We start from the raw sequence: 20,223 nt of genomic DNA on the forward strand, positions 1-20,223 counted from the left end.
TGCTAACCTATGAGATTTAGGCAGATGGATGTTGGCAGCACATCTTGCTCACACTGATAGCCTGTAGATTAGTGTCACATGGCAGTGTGCTGAAATAGTGGACTTGGGACCATTAGTGTTTTGCAGTGTATTAATGATCAAATCCTTAAGACTGACGAATGTGCAAATGAGCACTGATGGTTTGAGAGATGAACAGCTGAATGTAAAAGGAAATTTAAGGAGAACAATCAATGATAATGAATCTCTCTCTAAAGGCGTGTGTGTGTGTGTGTGTGTGTGTGTGTGTGTGTGTGTGTGTGTGTGTGTGTGTGTTGGTGGTGTGTGTGTGTGTGTGTGTGTGTGTGTTCGACAGACAGTGAGAAACAGAGATTGAAGGCATACTGTGTCTCTGGCTTTGGCACTAGCAGTGCAAAGCTGAATTTTACAATAAAGTTTTGGGATTAATTGAGATTAATTCACTGATAAATAGACAGAACACATTTTTTGGAGAATTGACTGGTCATTTAGGCTGATTACTCATTTAGGAAGAATGGCAAACATTATCTGCTTCTTTTTCCTTTCAGTCTTAAGTTTTGGTCGGACAAAACAAATAATCACCTCGGGTTGTTGAGCTTGGGCTATTCAGTTGAGAAGATTAATCAATAATGATTGATCAATTAATTGTTTGGTGTATAAATATATAAATTAATGACCAACAAAGCCTGTCCCAGAATCCAGTTTGCTGACACAGGAGAATAAGAAAACCAGTAAATGATCATATTTGGGAATGCTCATGTGGTCGAGGAGAACAGACCCATACAGTGGAGTCGTAGTCATGACACTTTGTGTTATGGTGGTCGCTGAAATAAAAATGCCATCACACTTGCCCGAGCATGCATCATCCCCCCATGCTGGACTCTCCCTCTCTCTCTCTTCTTAGTCAGTCTGGCACCCTCAATCAGATAGTCAATTCAGTCAGTGCCAATATGTGAAGAAGAGATTGGATACTGTTGCTCCTGACTGTCGTTTTCATCAGTGGGATTGGCTGCAGGGCAAATGGAAGCTTGCAGTAAGAGGTGATTAAAGTAAACGGGTATATGGACTCATTGATTTTCATAAAAGAAACTGCAGCACTATTTGTCATCCGTCATAGACAAGCAATTGATCAGCGTCACGCATCGATGTAACCTCCAGGCGAACAGCAGCAGTAGTAGAGAATCAGAGAGGGGCAGAGACAAAGAAAGAAAATAAAAGGTTAGCATGATTGACCCTGATGGGTTTGGGTTTGATCCTTCAGTCAATTACTTAGGTGATCCCTGCACACAGATGAATTCCCCTGGTGCGAGGCAGGCCATCTCATTACCGCTCCTGGAGAGATCGAAGGTGATGCTTACTCTGGCTCTGGACTACTACCTCAGCTCCTGTTCCCAGCTAACATGAGACTGAGCTGCTGGCCCAAGATGAATGAGGAAAAGAATGACTGAATGAATGAACAGAAGAAATAGAGACTGTAATGATGAACAGAGTGGGCTGTGTCAGCGCAGAGGGAGAGTTACCTAAGTGGGTCCAGAGATGACTATCTTGGTGAAAAGGCCAAAAGAAGCACAATGGTGCACCTGTGCAGGTAAAATTCCCACTTTTAGCAGAACCCCAGATGGAATGTCTCAGTTGACTCAGGAAAAGAGAAGTCTGTTCTCAATTAGTGCATATTTTTACTTTTCTCTGTATTAGTTTAGCTTGGTAGCGAAGAGAATTAAAGAGAGAACAAGGGATATGAGCTGTCTGCTTTATGGATCAGCCAAAGCAAATAATAATATTTTTTCACATTACGCTTCACAAACAGGTTGTAACATCCAATAATATATGACATTCAATCTTGTATTTGTTTCTCGGTTGTCCCTGTTATTGAATTTAGTTAAGCCAACTCTGTGCATTGTGCATTGTATCAAAGAAATTCGAAGAGAAGACCATTGGTTAGATGCAGTCACAAAATCACATTAGATTACCAAGCACTTCAGACACACAGCAACAGGAGAGGAAGACAAAGGCAGTGTTAAACAAACAAACAAACTAAGAACAATGGGAGAAGTATTAAACATAAATTAACTAATCACAAGAATGAAGAAATATGTATATACTGTGTAAAGGTTGCATTGACAGAGGTTTGGTTTGTATCATTATAAAACAAAATTATAATCTATATCACGATTGAGCAGCCAGCAGTTTGGCTGAAGATTAGGAAGTCCTGAAACACAAAAATACTATCAATTTGGAAACAAATGAATTGCCGGATTGATGCCCTGTGACGACCCCTTGCTTCAGTCACTGTGCTGGTTTCAGTCTGTTCCCGTGGAACTTGGCACTTGTCTCCGAGTCACTTGATGCCTGCAGTGAAATCAGATGTGACATTTTGTTAACCCAGCAAAGGTCGTCCCAGTGGAACTGGAGCTGATCAAATAAGAACCAGTAGAGGCAAGAGTTCTCAGACTAGAGAGCAGATCTGCTGCCAGCAGAAAGTCAGCATTGTAGTTTGTGAAGAAAAATCGGTGTTGACACAGACACCGATTCATCTTTCATTTGAGTTCCTACAGTCAGTCCACACTTACAGTCTAGATAGATATATGTACCCACACATCCTGTTACAAAAAAGGATATTGTTATGATAATTTCCATTTATTGATCAAGTTAGCATTCCTACTACTACCTCCCATTTATCTACTACTTTGATCTAACTATTTTGACTACTGTGCTAGCTTGCAGAGTGGCTTTAAGGTGTTATAACATGTTCGTTGGTACAGGCGGATAGTTGTGTACTGTGCAAACTTCCTCTTATAACTGGTAGCTTAGTTATTATGACACCAGTTTATAATCCTATTTGAATGGTCATTTTCCTCCTAAGTATTAATATGTGGATATCATTTTTTAATCAAATCATAATTTTGTAGTAACTGCAAAAGTACCTCCTGGGGTACAAGTACCCCTGTTTGGGAATCACTGCTGTAAAGTATAGCAGCTATGAATCTTAACAGTAACTCGATTGACCTGCCACTGACAGGTGACTTAATGTAAGTCTACAATCAGTGGCTTTTAGCAGTCCCACAATCTCCATCTCGATTTAGCTCTGCTTCCATGCAGAACAATCAGTGTGTCACTGTCAATGTATTGAGCCAGTTGCTCTTTTCTAGCCATCAAGCAGGGATCCTAATCATTACTTAGTATGCTGATGTATGACTACATTGGGTAGACCAGCACCAACATTGCACCTTATTTTACATAATTTACAGGCAAGCTTGATAGTCTTGAAGAACTGATTTGGTGGCTTTTAGTATAAAATGAGATTGCACAGTGGGGTTCAAAAGTCTGAGAAGACTTTCCCATTTACTTTAATGGAAAATTAGTATTATTATGTAGGGAAAAGGCACTTACCAAACAATGGATTTAACTGATAGTGGAGACATTCTGTGGCTTTTGCGCTGTCCGTCTACACAGGGTTGCGAACACTCATGCACACCAATATACACTGCCCACCTTGCAGGTGAGGAGGAAATATAAAGGTTATGACCAGTTTGATGGGTCTGTTACCATGGGAACCATACGGAGAAGAGGACGAACATAGAGCTAACAAGGACAGGAAAGGTACTCTGACACACAGCCCTCTGCCGTTTGACAGGAGAGCATAGGAACGATCACGTCAACCATTAATTAATTCTCTTCTCTTGTCTTGTCTTCTCTTCTCTTCTCTTCTCTTCTCTTCTCTTCTCTTCTCTTCTCTTCTCTTCTCTTTCAGTCTGTTTTAGCTGAAAAGCATAGATCTCTCTCAGTCTAGGTTTGTTTAACTGCAGTAATTGGAGCAGTGTTAGCTGAGATCTGTTAGGTGTTCCAGACTTGTGATTCTCAAGGTGATTGAGGGACAAGAGTTTAAAAAAAAAAAAATGTTAGTTTGTTTCTGCTCGACTGAAGATTTGTTTCATTAAGTATCAAACTTTTCAAAAACACATTTTTTGCAGCATCTGCTCTTAAAAAGTCTAGGAAAATGTCAAACTCCAGGCTTGCTATTGGTTGCTGTGGTCCTACAAATGTTCAGTAAGCTATGTGATGAACTGGGAGATTTGAAGCTCCACTGGTAAAGCCTCAGAACCATTTACATGTTAATTTCCTTGAAATAGTTTTGGAGAAATCAATCTACCTTAAAAAAAAAAAAAAGTTGATGATTTTAGAAGCAAACATCTCAAATGACTTTAATTGAAAACTATAATCTGCCTGCCTTTGTTAATGATCATGAAGGCTAATGATGCAGCACTAATGAAGCAATGTAAATGATCATTGATCAATTCAAACTCCAGATATCTCACTTTGAAAACAGACTGCAATTGCATAGTTAAATAAACTTCCAGACATGGCTCCAGGCAGAAGTGAGTCTCTCCTCTTTCCTTCCTAATTTGTTTGAATTTAATTGGCATGATCAATAGCTCCTCAAAATTTCACACCATACTGTTATCATCCATCTATTCATAACAGATATGTGGTGAATACATTGTGGGGAATGGATGAGATAAGAGAGCAGCTCTTGGGAATTCTGTTAATTGCTGCCTCGGTCACACTAGTTACCTCCTAACACCATTAATTACATAGGTGAGACTGGTGGACATAGTGCACATATGCTTGCTTATGCCTCCGGCGACAGCCAGTGCCAAAGACATTATGGTTTTGGGTTGTCAATCCATACATCCATCCATCCCATTCTCATAAACTCCTTATATTCTTCAAATTTGGCACAAACATTTGGACTCAAGAACGAACTGAATAGATTTTGATGGATAAAGGTCAAAGGTTAAGGTCATGGTGATGGTTTTTAGCCTTATTCTGACTGACTGATTTGTAGCCATGCTCTGATTGGTTGATTGGTAGGCTAATTCTGATTGGTTGGGTGATTTGTAGCCATATTCTGAATGTTTCATTTGTAGCTGTATTCTGATTGGTTTGTTGATTTTGTAGCCGTATACTAATTTGTTGGTTGGTTTGTAGCCGCATTCTGATTATTCTGTTGGTTTTCAGCTCTCTTGCGATTTGTTAGTTGGTTTGCAGCTGTATTTTGATTGGTTATTGTGTAGTTGTACTCTTGTTGGTTGGTTGGTTGGTTGGTTTTTAGCTGTATTGTGATTGGTTGGTTTGTAGCCCTGTTCTGATCGATAAAAATGACTAAAAATAGACCAATCAGATCACAGCTGTAAATCAACCAATCAAAACACTATATCACATTAATGCCTTGAGGGAATTGGAGGGAATTTCTTCAAATTTGTTACAAACGTTCACTTCGACTCAAGGATGAACTGATTAGATTTTGGTGTTCAAACGTCAATGTCACTGAATTCACACAGCAGTTATGACAAAGTTCTACATAAATGGTAAATATATTCTTAATATCTTATATGACTCTTGATAAACGGGGATGTAACCTGAAGCTAGACTGAGTGGTGGAGCAAGGCGGTAATTCTGTTTTCTGTGGCTCTATGTATAAATGCTGGTATTAGTTTGTGAGTGTGAGTGTGAATGTGTGTGTGTGTGTGTGTGTGTGTGTGTGTGTGTGTGTGTGTTTTAGGGACCTTTCCAAGACCAGGACATAAAGAGACAGGTGACCTTTCTCAGTCCCTGCAACGATCCCTTCCAAGCACACAAGCACACCAAAGACTTAATTGGTTTTCAATAGTAAATCTCAGGAGGGTTAGTAAAGAAAATGTCTGACTCTTAATGCTGCTGCTCCAGGGACCACAGAGCTCTCTCAAACTATTTCTTGTCCAAAAGACCAGAACAAATGGAGGCTCTAGACACATTCACTTTTTTCTTCTCCCTCACTTGTTTTTCTCCATTGAATGATGTTGGAATAAACTAAGCTTGGATCTTTTTTCTTCTTGAATGATTTCACTCCCTGGACATTTCTTTCCACAGGAAGTTGTATTACGTTTGTTGTAGCCATTTGTTTGGCCCAAAAACGCCCCCACTTCCATCCTGGACAACACATGGTTTGGTAGCTGACAGACTGCAGGTGGCTGTTTCACAAGGGTAATACTTACCAGAGATGCTGATGACACTCTGTGGTACAACATGTCCACTTAACAAGTATTGCAGTCTCACGTGTAGTTTTAAAATCATATTTTCTTAAAAGCAGGTGAAAATTCTGCTAGTAGGATTTCCTTTTACAAACTACATTAAACCAGCTTTTCACTGCATTTCATTACCTTCCAAACATTAGCTTTTGTTAACATTCAATGATACGGCAGGCCAGTCCAATGGCACCAGGAAAGCCACACTTGATTCAGAGATAACCTCAGTTAATTTTTCCTACTATGTAATGTAATGTCCTGCAATTATGGAAACATTTCTCCAAGCCAAGCTGCTCAACTCAAAGGCCTATTGTTAAATACTGTACTGTAGGAAGCATTATTATATAAAACAACTGGCAGCATTTAGCTTGAGTAGGATATAATGGTCTCTGCCAGTAAATACTGTCATCGGCACAGGTGCTGATTGGCTGATTGGTTATTGATGATATTTATAAAGTATCTTCAGGACATCTTTAGGTATGCACTCTTAGTAATGTGAAGCAGTTGTAACTGTGTCCACCAAACATGACAGTTTTCATAAACTCTTCTTCAGAGTCACAAAACAGTGTGGAAGAGGATGGATGTCTGATTTGATTCAGCTGAAGTGGTTTGGCTTGACATGGTAGGCTGACAACGTTGGAGATAGAAAAGGCAGTAAGATTATGTTTTGCCTGCCTGTTGTGCAAGCATTTGTTATGACATTAAACAGTTAATATGTTCCTTTTGATTAGAATAATATCCCAGGAAGATAGATGTACACACACAAAGCTGTTACAAATTACCACATTTGTTTGTTCATGTTCCTGCTACATTACACTTTTAAAGTAATGTGCTCCTCGAATTTGATATGGCTGTCAGTTGTGAAGTTGGAGTGAATAAGAGGACTGACGACCACAATTTTTATCCAAAACCTTATTTCCATAATTTCTTTTGTTTCTTTTCCTGAAGGACGGCCAAGAAACAAAAGCAGCTGTGACTTTAGTGAGGATATCACTGTTTCTCTCTTTTTCTGTCTCATACAGAAGAAAATCTAAACTTGTTAAGCACTGTTTAGTAGCATCTCACAAGCCAAAGGCTTCTCTGACAATCAGTTGTTTTGTATTTTCTGTCTTGTTAACAGATAACAGGCGATTTGTCTGGATACATCTGTTGCTCTGCCACTAGAAACCAAGACTGGCTAATTAAGCTTAGAGATGCTATAGGTGTTTGTTGTCTGGCACAGAATAACCGTGGACTGATAATCATCTTTTATCAGAGATGGGTCAAATAATCAAAGCAAATCAGATATGGAGGCCGGTTCCACATGGAGTGTTGATTTCTCTCATCATGTGTGTCATTAACACCGTGGCATCTTGAAATGGGCTGTCCCCAGATCACTGGCAGCTCAGTGCATTAGCTCAAACATCGACCATAGGATTAAATGGCTGTTTGAATATTGTTAAATATCCAAGGGCTTGTTTAAAAATTCAGTAATCCTTTGTTGGCAGATCAGTGGAGTACACAGATGCCATACCAAATGGGGCGTTATGCGAGGATGGTAGGTGGCTGGTCGGTTGGTGGCTGGCATGGCCTGGCCTGGCAGATGGTCTGGGGATGTCGGGACAGCAGGATCTCTGTGTCACAGCGAAGCTAATGATGGCAAAAGGCTAAATGATGACTACAGACAGAGGATAAATCACAATTACCACTGCACAATGCTTACCAAGGATCTTCAGATGTTTGCAGAGGGATTGGGAGGCCCAATTAGGGATGTTTATGTACAAAATTATGTCATCTGGTAAAGTTTTGCTCTCCATGTGTGGAATGGTAGTGTGTGAGCTGGCTTGACAGCATGATGCTAAACAAGTGATTCCTCAGACTGTTTTTGTGAGGGCCTGAATCACCCAGCATACATAGCTGTCAGGCACCTATCTACTGACTTCTCCTCCCTTGGATAAGCAGTTCTCATGCAAGAGCTCTGCTGTGATTTCAGCTTTGATGTGAGGAACAATCTGTTTCACTCAATATCTGCCATGATAATACAGTGCTGTGTTGTAACAGTGGATTTGTCCTATGAGACTTACCTTAATGGCAGGCATGAATGCTTCAAGAGTGTAATTTAAAAAAAAAATCAAATTCACTTCCTGTGAAATATATATAAAATATCTTTGGGTTATCTTTTATAATAATAATATCTTATGTCAAATAATATCTTTTAACTTATCTAGTCCATCATTATAAAGCTGCAATTGACCAATAGCTCTTGGGCTGTAGCTAGCTGAGTGATATCATTGGTCAGAAGTATGTATTAGCAAAAGCTGTGTTTATTATCCTAAAGAATGAAGTTGAGTCTTACATGATTCATTTCTTCCCCATTCTCATCCTCTTGATCTTACAACAGCAGTGAGTGAAGTGTGACAGTTTATATTTAAGTTAAGCAAGTGAAAAGCTTTTTAGCCAATGAGAAGGGCCCATATGTAACAAAGAAGCATTATATCCTTAGCTCCACCTCCATGTACCCTTATTGTATTTGTTTGTTTTCCTGCAGTGTGTTGTGGAAAGACCATATCATTACCCTTGTTGTGACTAACTCTAACTCTTAGACAGTGTAAAAAGAAAAATTGCTCATGATACATGGGTTAAGTTGCTTGCAGGACACTGGCTCTGCGTTTTGTGTGTCTGTAATATGTAGCCTCATTTTAGCAGCTGGTACACTTACTAACACTTGCAGGCCATGTATTGTATTATTGCACCACTGTTGTGCGTCATTCATATTACCCTAACAAATCGGGACAAAGCCATGTCTCTGGGGTGAATAAAGCCAGGTCTCTGTGTACGTCTCCATCAGCTGAAAGACAAAGCACAGCTCCTTCTCTTCAGCTTCACTATTACTTTATACAGCATGTCGACTACTTCTGATGCAGCACAGTCCTCCCCTTTAGTCCTTCAGGAATGTCCCCCAATAAACCCAATTGGTTCTGGTCAGAATTATTAAAGATGTCATTCGAACTGGAATCTGCTTAATGTCCTCTACGCAGTAAGGAGCCCTGCATATTGGAGTGTTTTGTCAAGAAGGAAGAAAAGGTGGTGGGGTGGGGGTTGGAAGTAAAAGATGGCAAGAATGGAAACAGCTAGAGGGGGAGGACATATGCTGCCTCCTTACAGCAACAGCAGTGGCAGAGCTTCTACAGCCTGAATTGCACTGTGCCAACAGGGACTCATAAATTATTTACTCCTGGACCCCACTGTGGACATTTCCCCTGCAGGGCCTGTCTCCATGGGGCTCCTGGCTCTTGGAGGGCCAGAGCAGGGTGCCAGAGGGAGGACTGAAGGCCGGACATGGCCCTCTTTCCAACAGCCTGATGTACTGTGAGTCTTTGTAGGCCGCTTTGAGGAGAGGTTGGTTTTGACAGAGGAACAGAAAGTAAAATGGTGTAGGTTCATCAAACAGAGGGGGAGACAAAGTAGTGCACTTTATGAAAAAAGCTTGTTATTTTCGATGGTCTGTATTTTTGTTTTTTTTTGTCATTTGTTTCTGTAGATTTGGCATAAATCATACGGTCTGTTGGGAGTTCTCTTACTTTTCTCAGGTTGCTTTGGAAAGTCACATATCATATTTTCATATATTTTCATATTTTATCATTTCCATATTATTCCCCAGAGGGGAATAATCTATGGAGTGTCTGTACTTTTTACAGGAATTCTAATAATACTGAAAACTGAGTGCTTTATTGACCCGTACTTGGTTTTTTGCTCCACTCTGAGCAAGGAGTTCAGGGTCACTTAGAGAATACAGCAGGTGGAAATTCAATGTCTAGCCCAAGAATGCGTCAAAGATGTGGATGCTTGTTCCACTAGTCTTGAGTGTTTCTGCTCCATGTCTGTTTTTGCAGCAACTTTATTAGTCTTTGTGTGGGTGTATATGCATCTGTGCCTTCTTAGATGCCAGTGCACATGGATGTGGTGCTTCCATGTGTGGATGTTCTGTATGTACTGATTGCTGGTATGGCTCTAAGCATTTTTTCTGCACTGAATTAGACCTTCTGTACGATTACAGGATAATTACTGTAGTTATGTACCTGCCAGTTTCTTGTGCCTGGCAGCTGTTTTTAGTGCCACCTCTCAAAGACTGCCACTTGATGGACAGCTTCAACAGAATGGGGTTCGTCCACCTCACAAATTGATGTGACTGAGTCACAGAGAGTGGGTGGGAGTAATGACCAGAATACCTGGGGCATGCTGAGATGGAAAAAGTACTTTTAAATGGCACAAGGAGAAAATAACGAGCAAAGTTTTGAATCTGACATGGGTTACTTTGGGTGATATCAAATGGTTTATACTACCTACAACTATGTTTTCTTGAGAATTTGAAATCTTGGAACATTTGCCTGTTTATGAAATTTCTCTGCTTTGTTTTTGGCAGCGTATCATTTTATTACACAACACACTCGTCATGTTTTATTAAATACTTAAACCAAGTGAACTGTGTGTTTGATTTGATTGCCAGCTCAGCTATTTGGCTCGTGTGCCACTAAGTTCCCAGTTTTGTTGGGTGCTTGTTCTAATGAGAAGTGCTGAGCTGGTGAGTCACAGCGGTTGATTATTTTTCTCCTGCTGAAGTTCATATGGTGTATCTGAGGTCAGCTCCCTCCTGTCTGTGCCTCTGCTTCTCTGTCTGCCCAATGTGAGCTCAGCCAGCGAGAGGAAGAGCGCATGCCAGGTAGACTGCTTCCACCTCATCAAACCTGCCCCTTGCCCCTTCTGTCTCTCCGTCTTTCCTTCACAATGATTCACACACAGCATGAATTGTCCTCTTGCCTCTTTTTCTGTGTTTATTCTCTCTCACTCCTTCTATCTCTCCCCCACACTCTGACCTGCTCTTAGATGACCTCATATGTGCTTCAACCCATGTAAAATTTACAACCTCATTTTGCTGCTGCATACTGAACGTGTGTTCCTGTAAGAGATTATTATGCAGGCTACATTCCCTGGAATTGAGGTGCAAAGGGACTCTGTGACAAAGATGTGGTTAGTCTTCTCTGTATAATTATCCTTATGTCCTGCCCTCCAAGCTTTTATGTTCTCGTTTAATCCATGCTCTCAGTCTGCTTCCCTGCAGGTCTCCCTTTTCCCCTGTTACTGAGGCATCTGCTGCAAAAGTCTGGTTTTGGCCAGTAATGGCAGTATAATTTTGTATTCTCTGATGACATGTCCAGGTGTTAGGGTGAGTTATTGTTAGGTGTCTGTGAACATGGATGAAAAGATTAACAGCTGTTTCTCACAATGATGTCATTCTGTAGAGAGTTTAAAGAATAACTAATATCACCCTTGAAGTTAAGTGTAAAGCATCTACTTTCTCTACGGCTGCCATGTATCGAATCTCTGGAAATTATATGGCTTGAAAACTTTAACTTCTGTCTAGTTAAAGTAAAAATCTCCGGTGTAAGTAAAACCAAAATAAAACACAGGATTGAAACCGGCTACATAGAGCTGGGAAATGAACCGTAAAAGTCTCAAAACCGACCGTTAGAACCTCTCATCGACTTAGTCTTGCTCACGTCAGTTAATTCTGTTGTTACCATTCATTATTAACTGTCCCATTAAAGAAGACGTCGTGTTTAGTCACAGTTAGTCCATGTTCACTCACAATCACATCGCAAAGAATGAAGAGTGCATGGCTCAAAAAACAAGAGAGACTGATAAGCAGCATAGTAATCATTAATCATTAATCATTAATCGTGATTGAAGTAAAACTTTGAAATAATCATCAAGTCATCAAGTCATATCTTGTCTCGTCATATTTGTCCTTTATTTTATTAGGATTTGTACGAGCTGAAATATTTGCTGGAAGTCATGGTGTCATGTTATCAGAACTGCAGTAGTCGCTACTCCTCATATGCTTCTCATGTTACACGAGTGCCAGAGCAAAGCAGACTTCTCAGCAAGATTGTCCAATTTCCTCCCCATTTCTGGAGCATTATTCTCTTCAGTGCCCTGCGGTCAAGACAGGCAGTCTTCTCTTATTTGTCTTTTGTGAAATATTGTGGTCATGTCGGCCATAAAATGGAAAACATTCAGAGATTATTTCAAAAATGATGTGAAATGATATTACAGTGATTACGAAGCACTGAAGGTATTTCAATAATGTTGTGGTAGTTGATGAGATATTTTCATGCGCACGTTTACTCCAGCTCAGAAGATGAGTTATTGAAGAAAAAAACTTGTGGTAGAGGAAACGTCAGAAGCGTTGAGAAGTCCTCTTTGGCTGATTCTTCGTGACAGTGTCTTCCAGGTGACAGTTAAATCCGATGATTTAGTTATTGAGGCTTTGCGGTCAAATTCTGTCAAACATTCCTTATGTTTCCAATGAGTTATGTGTTTCTCCTCAATGAGATGCCAAGAGTTTTTATATTGCGATGTGGCAGACTGAATTAGGAGTTTCTGCCATTTTCTGGCCCAGGCTGCAGGGCACAGCTGTCAACAGCTGTCAGACATCGACAGGTTTATTTCACCTCAACTCTGTGATAGTGGGCTGGTGACTTTTGTCTGCCTTTCAAACTTCCTCGAAATCATGTGTAGGTGGATGGCTTTAGTTTTTTGATGTCATAAATGAACTGCACAGAATTCAAAATCCCATTTTTTGTCAACAGTATCTTCACACAGGACATAAATGTGACAGATGAAAACCACATTTATACAAAACACTGATACACATTGGCAAGCTGCAGATTCTACTTAGTCAGTGCACTGAGCGGATTAGGTGTAGTTCTCTAACTGTACATCAAACACACCTCAACTGATGAATTTCTTTCTTATACATTTTTGAGTGAAGTGAGGAGTCCAGCTGCACTGCAGGCGTATTGTGACAGAAGTCTAGCTGTGTGGCAGAAGGAAGTCTGATCAGTAAGAGGAATTACTGTAATAAGTTTTTGTAGTTCACGATTAGATGTTTCATGATAAAATGAGAAATACAGTGATTGTATAACTGCTCTTTTAAAACACATATTTTTCACATTCCCCTCAACGTCTGTGATTGCTGAGTTCCGCTGTGCGTGATGAGATGATTAGCATTGGGCATTAATGTTAGGCCGCTTCCTCAAGACATGAAAATGGGTGCCTGTCAGCGCAGGTTATTGCTGAAGTGCTGGCATTTAGGATATGGTGTGATGTGTGCTCTCCATCTCCACTCTGTCCACCCCTCCGTCTCTCGTTTCATGTCTCACTGCTTCGGGGGGTTAATGAAATGCCCCTATTGAGGAGTTTGAATGAGGGATTGTTAAGTCCATATGAGCTTTCAACCTCCTCCCACGCATTTTATCAACCTGAGCCTCGATGCATGAGCACCAGCGGCACATCACCACTGGCAAATGTATTCCAGTGGAGAGCTAATAATGAGCTAAGGCTTTGCGATCCTTCCTCTAATCAGGATGTTATTTTTATTTTCATTCCCGTCTTAACCATTATACCCTTCAGTTGAACACATGCAATATAAAGGGAAAATATTTAGCTGAAGAGGTTTAACATCTTCTGAAATAACACACTTCAAAATATAATGTTTTTCAGCTTTTATGCAGGCTTGTACACACTACTCAGCATCCTTGAACTCACATAGCTGTGTTTACTGATGCTTCATTGATGGATAGTTGCCAGTACAGCTGTATTACAGGCAAGAGGGCCAGATGGCTTAGAGGAAAATAAGTGTCATTTTAAGAAATTAGCATCAGTTTGGCACATTTAACCAGCAGCGAACCCTTACCCAAGATTTTTGAGAATGGTTTATGATTGCAACACACACAAAGCCAAATGTGTGCACACTTGGTTCCATACCGTGGTCAGTGATGCATCACCTGACAGCTGACTGATTAAGCGCTGACCTTTTACTCCTGGCCTTGTGGGCAATTCTCCGCCTCATGAAACTGTGGTGGTCTGCATCCACTGACACTTAGTTCTCAAATGAATTATGACCACAAGGGAGAATAATAAAATGAAGCAGAGACAGTGAGCCTTGCAGATGAGGGGATGGGAGCAGGATGCAGATAGAGGCAGAGAGGGATTGGGATGTCCCGGAATCAAAGACTTTGTCCTGATCCCCTCACTCCTTCTATCTCATCCTCTCCTGCTCTCATTCATGTTCTTTGATCATGTTTACAATGCAGTTGTTTGTGATTTAGCCGTGGCTTATCCTAAGTCTACACACAATGTACTGTGTAGTGGCTGAGTTTCACCCCGAGATAGAAAAATTAGTAAGGGATGTTTTCAAGCTGAGGAAGTTTAAAGTATGAAACTGCAGAGTTGTAATGCGAACAGACAGCTCTCCCATCCTTATGTGAAAGGCTGCTGCTTTTGAGGCTGAATCAAACAGGCTGTTTGATCAGAAGAAAAGCTTTAAAGCTGAACAACATGGTGTCCCCCTGTAGCAGAAATGCTCCATACTGTAGTCCCCCACTGTGAGGGTGTGAAGTGTAACATAGGACCAAAGGGTCTTTGTTTGTATGTTATTTGTTCGTGTGTGTGTGTGTGTGTGTGTGCGTGCGTGCATGCATGCGTGTGTGTGCATGCGTGCATGTGTGTTATTACTCATGGTGTGGGGACTTAAAATGGGGACTTCTTCCTTATTGGGACAGAAAAGCAACTCCCCATAAGGTAAATCATTAAATTCTTAGGTGGGGACATGTTTTAAGGTTAAACCTGGGTAAGGGTTTAAGGGTTAGGAATGAGGCAAGTAGTAGTCGTGGTCCAGGTTAGAGTATGTCTTCAGGAAATAAATGTAAGTCAATGTAATGTCCTCTGAAGTCATAGAGAAATGACTGTGTGTGTGTGTGTGTGTGTGTGTGTGTGTGTGTGTGTGTGTGTAATGTTCTGTGAAGACATAGAGAGATGTGTGTGTGTGTGTGTGTGTGTGTGTGTGTGTGTGTGTGTGTGTCTGTGTCTGTGTCTGTGTCTGTGTCTGTGTCTGTGTGTGTGTTCGCATGCTTCTACAATCCATTTGGCTGGCTTAACTTGTCAGGAATGTATCACTGAAAATCTGGCTACTGAGCATTTTGGGGCTTCTTCTTATTTTCTCTACTTATTGATCATTCCGATGAAAGGACACTGTTGTAAAGATGTATTCAGTGCAGGGTGTGTAGTCACACTATGCTGAGATCTTATTAAATTGTACATGTTGCTGTTAAGGCCCATGCAGCATGTACAGTATCATTTGTAGGACAAATACTGTGTGAGAATAGATCAAACATCTCTTACTTCTAAAGTGTATACTGTATGTGTCTGTCTACTTGTGTGTGCAGACTGCAGCTTGAGGTATCTTGAAAAATATGGTGTCTACATTCTTGTGACTGTACAGTACGTGTGCGTTTGTGCGTGCACGTGCATGCATGCAGATGATTAGGAAGGCCATTTGAGGGAAACTTTAGTTTCGGCTTGGCCAGAAAGATGGGGCTCTTTTTTCTAATGGGATCAATGTTTCAGTGCTTTCTGTCTGTATAAGTTATGATGTGGCTTATGTTTTAAACATGCTCTGCAGATGCAGCGTTACCCTCTTAAATAAATGACTGCATCGCCAGGAGAGGGAGTCGTTTTAGGATTAGTTTTGCTGTGGGTGTACTCTCTGAGTCATACAGGCTGATAAACAAGAAAGCACGTAACAGCACTAGGCACGCACATACACTAGCTGACACACACAAACCCTTCATAACATTGACACAAATGTAATTGACTTAGGGCGGATCATCATCCAGCCACCATTACATATCTATTTCCCACTCAAAATTTAGGTGCATGTAAACGACAAAACGCGCATCTGCGCGGTATTTGTGTGGCAGAATGAGCACATCACCCCCAGCTTAATGTCCCATAATTTCCTGCCCAACGCCCGAGGCTTTTTACTGCCCCACCAGCAGCATCTTGCCGCTCTGTTAGTTAACAAGGCTAGCCAGCAGCAGGAGAAATGGTGCCCTGCTCGTAACCTGCAGTCCCGCTCTGCAGTGACATCGCTGCATACGTTAAGATGTGCTCCTCTGAATCCTGATGTAAAAGTTGGATTTATAACTTTCATCCCTCCAGCTCAAGTGAGATTATGTTTAGCTCTACCTGTGGCACTCGGGGGGGTTGGGGGTCCATAATTGGGTGTTTTGTTAGATGAAGGGATTTGGAATTCATGAGGAGCATGTAGAAGTATCAGGTCAGGTGGAGTAATACACAGTAGACTATGACTTATTGCTCCTGTTTCCAAATGCCAGATGTTGCTTATATAAATCCTACAATAAATAATATTTATTTCCACCAGCCTATACACCCTACAATCATGTCTTAAACTCTGTGTTTCTTAAACATTGTTTTGTTTGACAAGCATATGCTGTTTTAAGATATGTAGTGTGAACTGCAACAGGCCACACAGCCCGGCAGGGTCAACTAAAGTGCAACCATCCTCAAGACACCAACCGAAATGTCTTTTTTTACACGCTGTGCTGTGAACTGCATGTCTTGTGAGATTTGGTACATCAAGGAAAAAAAAAAAAAACACTTTTCACATGACTTTTGAAGAAACCGTAACATCAATTTGTACACTGGCAGCACCTACTTTGAACGAGGCACTGTTCACTTATTAAAGCAACTATCCTTTTTTTTTTTTTTTAAAGGGAAACACTTCATGAAAACAGGAAATATCGCCACTAGTACTTGTCAAAAATAAAAATCACAATTCATCTTTTGTGAAGCATCATTAACTCTGCTTAGTACAGTTTTCATATTGCAGTTCTACTGCTGTCCTTTTTAAACATTTTAAAGTGGATCTCTGTGGGTGAGAGGAAGCTCCAGGTTTATAATGTCCCTTAGAAAAACAGCACCTAGAATTTGGTGTGATTTGACTTTAGTTTTAGATATTCTGCATCGGTTAGACATCTGTGATGCAGTATATTAAAAGCAAGTGTTGGGTGGCCTGTGTGTAGGTAGTTGGGTCATCATCAATCATTCATATTGACATTTCCTTTGATCTGATGTCCCCGTGTGCGTGTGCGTGTGTGTGTGTGTGTGTGTGTGTGTGTGTGTGTGTGTGCGTGTTTATGCCCACACACATGTGACTATGTGTGTCTGTGTATTCATACGTGTGTCGTGATTTGTGCTTGCTTGAGGACAGTTTTATCCATGTGCACTCTCAAGTGGATATGTGTGCATTTACGATTGTGTGTTGCCAAACCAAGGTGTGTGTGTGTGTGTGTGTGTGTGTGTGTGTGTGTGTGTGTGTGTGTGTGTGTGTGTGTGTGTGTGTGTGTGTGTGAAAAACAGAGAGAGATAGAGAGTTTAGATGGTTGCCCTGCTGCACGTTTAATGACCTGAGGTGTGGCTGACTTTCCTTTCCCTTGTGCCCAACCGAGTGTGACACCGTTTGAGTGCATGGCTGCTGACAGGTACAGCCTTGTGACAAACTATAAGGCAGGAAGAGGAAGTTTGTGAATTACCTCAGGCTGCAGCTCCACCTGAATGCTAAGTGACTGAGAGGACTCCCAATACTGACACACTGCAGCTGCTAACATGCACCATGTACGCCTGAATAAACACATTCTCACAAGCATGAATACACAAATACGTGACACACATTCACATGCATACACTCTGGAAATACAGGCTCTCACAGTAAAGTATGTTGTGAAGCAGGAAGCCATCATCTTAACCACACCATCTTTCCAAATCTCATCCTACCCCCACCCTTAGGTTGTTTGTCTCTAAATCCACCATCTTTGTGGTATCTGGGACCTCAGGCATGCCTCCAACAGCTCCCACAATGCACCAGCACAAATTGAATTTTGCTCACATGGCTGAGCCCCCTCCTTTCTTCTTTGTTCCACTGTTTCATAGCTTTACTTCTTTACTTCTTACTTTACTTTTTCTCACACTTATCCTCCTCTCCTCTCCTCTCCTCTCCTCTCCTCTCCTTTCCTCTCCTCTCCTCTCCTCTCCTCTCCTCTCCTCTCCTCTCCTCTCCTCTCCTCTTGTCCAGTAGGGCCATCCTCCTTGACATCAGCTTATTTCTCTCTGACTAAGTCCTTTTTCAACATAACTGCTGATGTTTCTCCAGTGGATGTGCCTGCAGCTGCCTCCTAGATCAGCCATGCGCTGACTGCTTACAAGGAGATGAGCTGTATGTTCAGCTAATGGCTACAAGTTGCATCAAAACAGCATCAAATTGTACTGACGTTCAAGCGCTGTAATAGATGAAATATGCATCTTACTGTCATCTCATTTATTCTCAGAAGCCTTTCATCTTCGGAAGACTGCCAAAGCATCTCTCAGAGGGTACTTTAGCATTGTGTGTTGTGGCAAATTGACAGTGGCTTTTTATGCTGTGATTGATGGGACTGGGAGCATTCAGATTACGTACGTTGACAACGATGGATTCTCATAAATAAGCACTTTGTGTCCAGCTGATTGGTGGTCAAGCCCAGGATCTTGTAACTATAACTTTCCTGTGTGGAAATCAGTGACTGAAAACCTGTAATGTTTCGATGTGCAGTAGTTATCGCTCCTTCTTCTCTTCTTGAAATTACAGCAAGGCGTATTTTTTCAAGAAAGTAGTGCTCCACCCAGCCTCATGAAACTGTGAATGCTTATATGAAAAGCGGGCAGATAGACAGGCTGTCAGAAGAGAGATTCTTCAGTCGGGGAAATTTATTGCCTATGAAAAGTTCAGCATGATAATAATGGGCGCCACTAAGCCGCACAATTTGATTGGGGGGCGTGAGGGACGTGTAGAGGACATTTATCAGCGTGACACAGGACACAATGCTCTTTGTTTGATTGGTTAAATTAGTGGGAGCTCATTTGCTTTCACTGCAAAATCCTTTACAGGGCTTTTTTGTTGTGTTAATTAAGCCGGAGCGACCATTCTGTATGCTACTAGCGTACTGGGCTGCAAAGGAAAGAAAAAGATCATTGTTATTCTTCTCTCACACCTCAAAGGCATTATAGTTTGTTTTTCATATGATTTGCACCAAAGATGAGATCAGCTTAAATGTATATTTGCTAAAATTAGTTTGGTTTAGTTTTCCTCAGACATTTATGTCCTCTGAATACAAATTTGTGAGAGTTTTTCTCCGTGTGAACTGGACCGTTGCCAGCACTCAGTGTTTGGTTACAACAGACAACAGACTCATTTAACCTGCTGAATTTGTGGGATGAAGGAAGGTTGCAGGGAATTAAAGTTAAATCTGAAAATCACATTGCTCAAGGTGGAGATCATTTCTTCTCATGGATTTGCAGTATTTGTGAAGGCATGTATTAAAAATCTTTCTGAGCAGGAACAATATGCTCATGGGATATCTTCAGGCAAGTGAATCCACTGATTATTTTTAATGAAACATTTTGTCTTGTGATGTTATGCCTGGTCACAAGGACTGCTGTGTGTTGGCTACTCTTCTTAGTATCATCTTCCATAGTTAAGCTGAAAATGTGACGATACTAGAGGATGTTTTTAACACTGAAAACAAGCAGGAAAGCGGGATTTGTCATGGGGTCATTGATAGTAAATTACACCATAAATCCCCTGCAGCCATTTTGTGGTCATTTGTGCTTCTTACCAAAAATCGACATGTTTTCATCAGTTCAATGCCTCCAGCCCTGTTAATTAGTTTACAAACAAAAATGCCTAATATCATAATGCTGCTTAACCCCCCTGGTTTGCTGCTTTTATTTATCTTTTGCTGCCTGTACTATGGAACTTGCATGTCACGTTAAAATCCAGTGAGACTGTAGCCTCCCACCTCGCTCCTCACACTGTCTGCCTCAGGCAGCTGACCTCTCATTAATCACACACATCAGCATTCAGACGAGGCATGAACTCCAAAATACTGACAGGTGTTGTTTCAGCTCAGTGCGCTCAGAGGGCAATTTTTGTTGTGAAACAACATTAAACCACAATACCATGACGCAAGGCAGTACTGTCTCTAGCTTCCACATTAAAAAAACATACCATGTTTTTTTTTCCATGACCTGTTTTATGTCCTTTTTCTTTGTTTGGGTTGCTAGGTTTTGGATGCAGATTTGGCTGACGTGTAGTACACTGTTGTAAAGGCGGGGTAGTTCACATCGTGTATGCAGCTGCAACTATGAGCTCACATGTCAGTGATTATGAGCTGGGACTCATTTTGATATAAAAAGCCTGAAAGCTTGA

At 41.1% G+C, this 20,223-nt stretch overlaps 1 protein-coding gene across 2 annotated transcripts in view; it reads left to right on the forward strand.

The window, feature by feature from the left end:
- Positions 1–20,223, forward strand: part of plcb1 (phospholipase C beta 1) — a 105,817-nt gene that overhangs the window by 35,129 nt on the left and 50,465 nt on the right. The window contains exon 1 of one of the 2 annotated variants that reach the window (XM_022770390.1): positions 20,127–20,170. The exons of the other annotated variant lie outside the window; for it this stretch is intronic. Within the exon in view, the coding sequence (XP_022626111.1) occupies positions 20,159–20,170 (12 nt within the window). The 5' untranslated portion in view covers positions 20,127–20,158. Of the gene's footprint in view, positions 1–20,126; positions 20,171–20,223 lie in introns of those variants that run through there. 2 annotated transcript variants of the gene reach the window in all.

Source organism: Seriola dumerili, unplaced genomic scaffold (genome assembly GCF_002260705.1).
Source record: "Seriola dumerili isolate Sdu_G_001 unplaced genomic scaffold, Sdu_1.0 BDQW01000025.1, whole genome shotgun sequence".
NCBI classification, from domain to species: Eukaryota; Metazoa; Chordata; class Actinopteri; order Carangiformes; family Carangidae; genus Seriola; species Seriola dumerili.